Source organism: Hippocampus comes, unplaced genomic scaffold (assembly GCF_001891065.2).
Source record: "Hippocampus comes isolate QL1 unplaced genomic scaffold, H_comes_QL1_v1.1 scaffold104, whole genome shotgun sequence".
NCBI lineage: Eukaryota > Metazoa > Chordata > Actinopteri > Syngnathiformes > Syngnathidae > Hippocampus > Hippocampus comes.
In genome coordinates this window covers 512,680-515,604 of record NW_017806072.1, presented here as the reverse complement: position 1 = coordinate 515,604, position 2,925 = coordinate 512,680, and the positions used below count along the sequence as shown (strand labels likewise).

Genomic DNA, 2,925 nt, shown 5'->3' with positions numbered 1-2,925 from the left:
ATGATGACTAATTTCTCTTTCCTCTTTACTATTTTATTTACCTTATTTTCTGTCAAATTATTACTGTATATGTTTTATGTTCAATAAACAAACAAACAAACAAACAAACAAACAAACAAACAAAATATGTATCTATCTACAAACAGACACATAAGGTAGAAGTCCCTCCTAGGCAATGGGATGCCAGGATGATGCTCGGTAATAGCCAATGACAGAGCAGATCTAAGTATGTTGCATTCAGGAAACTCGGAGCTGCGAGTCGCAGTCCAAGACTGTATTTTTTACCTTTCGTATCTTGAAATTTCTTTCATAACAAGAGGCAATATTTTCCTGTTGAGGCATTTCGTAACTTGAAAATTTCAAATGAAGAGATGTTCGTTAAGTAGAGGTACCACTGTATATTGTATGGACCATTTCACCACATCAATGTCAATTGCTTCACAGTTCAATATTTTTTATTTTATGCACTAAATTTGATGATAGTGATACACATATTAAACATTTCAGCGTGCATTTGGTTCATCTGAGAACTTGTTTTATCATGTCTTTTTTTTTTGTACTGAAACTCTTAGTTAGTTTTCAGCATAAAGCTAGCAAATACAGGTATAAAGCCATGACATTTACACTAACTGAATGTTAACTTTAAACACATTACATATCAATGTGCAGATACGTTTTTCACACCTGGTGACTTACTTTGCTTGTAATACATTTATTATGTCCACCGAATAAGAAATGGTTTCTCAGTGTGGGTTTTTGTGTTTTAAAGAAGGCCAATTGCGCCAAACTTCTATGACTTTACGATTCATTTTCTGATGTAATTGAGCTGATGAACTGATTGTCAATAAGGAATCGATTCTATGACCTAATTTAAAATCAAATCAAAAGATTCTCTTTTTAAAAAAAGTCCAACAGCAACAGTTTGAACAATCAAATTAGTATGCTATGAAAACCGTAACAGTGGCATTTGATTTTGCTTCATTTCCATCAAACGTGTCCGCCAATAGGGCTTTTTTAATGCTGATGGAAGTTGTTTGTACCGCACTAATTATTATTATAATTCTTTTTAAAATCTATTTTGCCTTGTTTTCATCGATAAGGAAAGGGAGCACAATCGTAAGTATCACCTGTGATATGCAAGGAATAGGGGCAGAGTCCTTCCACAAAGCTAGCTATTGTAAATCTACAGGTTTACGATTGCTGATGGATACCAGAAGATAGTGGTGAAGCACTACATTTGTGCAAATGACACTCCTCACCTCATTTGCAGATTGTCCCTCAAGTTTTGTATTATTTTGTTAATTTGACTTCAAGATGGCGCCGCGAGAGTGGCCGCCTTTACAGCAGCTCCTACATTTTGTTCTTCTACTTCCTTTCATAACTTTGCTGCTGTGAATTGGAATTTTTCCGTTGTGAGACTAATAAAGGTTTTCTTATCTTAAGTTCCTCAAGTCACTCAAACACAGTTCCTTAATACTAAGATACCAAAGTGATACTTTTACTTGGTGAACCGCAAATATGTGCGGGTTCACTGTGCCAGAATTAAAGTGTAATATGAAATTTTGACAACAATAAATAGCATTTCAGTGAGTACAAGTGCTCTAGCAGAAATAGAAGCTGGAGATAGTTGTGATAGTGTAATAAACAGATTTGAGCAAGTGGTGCGCGGGACGACCACGTTGCCCCTGTTGCTGCTCGAATCGCCTCACGTGCTTTCCTTGCGCAAACTGAGACAAATAAACGTGAGGCTCAACCGGAAGTCGGTTGTATTACCATCAAAGCGAGTTAAGTGAACAATACTGTGAAGTTCAAACAACACACTTGCGAGACCTATACAGCAGTATCCATGCCGTGTAAATAAAAACAGGAACTTTGAGCATGTGTTGCATGTATTTTTGTCGGACACTTCTTGCTCCTCCTGAAAGCGTCCCATCCCCCAATCCTGCAGCTCAACTCCCGTGCCCTCTTTCGACACCACTTGTTTTCTTTCCACCGCCTCACAAAAACAGACAGGGTAGGAAACCAGCACGGTCAGAAACGGAATACCATACAGATGCCTTTTTGTGTTTTACACAACAAGTAACAAGACAGTGAGGCCCTCCAGTCAACAACCCTCCATCTGCCCCGACTTGTGTTTGACGCAGTTTGACTCTGAAGTGTCCGAAATAAAAGCTCAACTCGCCGCAATTTGTTTTTCTTACACACCAGACAGGGCAACAAAAATACACAACATACAGAAAAAGTGGCACTGTGGAAAAAGATGTGTGGGGAAAAATACCTACCGAATGTTCTTCTTTGTTTGAAGGATTTTTCTGAAGGCATAATGCGTCAAAGTCGTCGTCCCAGTCGACAACGGAGGTAAATGGCGGTGTTAGCAAACAAAAGGGCCGCTGTTGACGACACGGTCCGTGACAAGCAACGCGTGGAGATATACTGTAATGGCAGTGAGGAGCTGTTGACGTTACCCGATGCGTTTCGACGTGCTCGCTTCCTTCCTCTGTGTTTTTATCATGACGAGCTCCCCAAAGAGAGCAAAACAAACCCGTCAGCTGACTAGTGACGTCACGCAACACTCTCCGTTTCCAACATCTCAGCTTCTCCTACATGGAGCAATACAACAGTGCTGTCTGCCTGGTACGTACGTTTCTTTTCTTTGATTGGTAATATAACAGTTCATGTCAAATTAGCTGTTCGTCACTTTCACCCACTTTCTCCTTTAAATGATCATTCTAATGCTACGAAAAAACATTGGAGGACGTTTTCTGCCTCCTCACAGGGGGTTTCTGGAGCGGCCTATCCCAGCCGTCTTCGGGCAGTAGGGGGGGGACCCTGAACCAGTTGCCAGCCAATTGCAGGGCACACAGAGACGAACAACCATCCAAGCTCACACTGACACCTAGGGACAATTTGGAGTGTTCAATCAGC

At 40.4% G+C, this 2,925-nt stretch overlaps 1 protein-coding gene across 1 annotated transcript in view; it reads right to left on the bottom strand.

Annotated features, from left to right (window-relative positions):
- Nucleotides 1-2,560, bottom strand: part of map1lc3b (microtubule-associated protein 1 light chain 3 beta) — a 17,560-nt gene extending 15,000 nt beyond the window's left edge. Inside the window, exon 1 of the mRNA XM_019894174.1 lies at nucleotides 2,283-2,560. Coding sequence (XP_019749733.1) covers nucleotides 2,283-2,322 — 40 coding nt within the window. The 5' untranslated portion in view covers nucleotides 2,323-2,560. The remainder of the gene's footprint in view (nucleotides 1-2,282) is intronic.
- Between the last annotated feature and the right edge of the window lie 365 nt (nucleotides 2,561-2,925).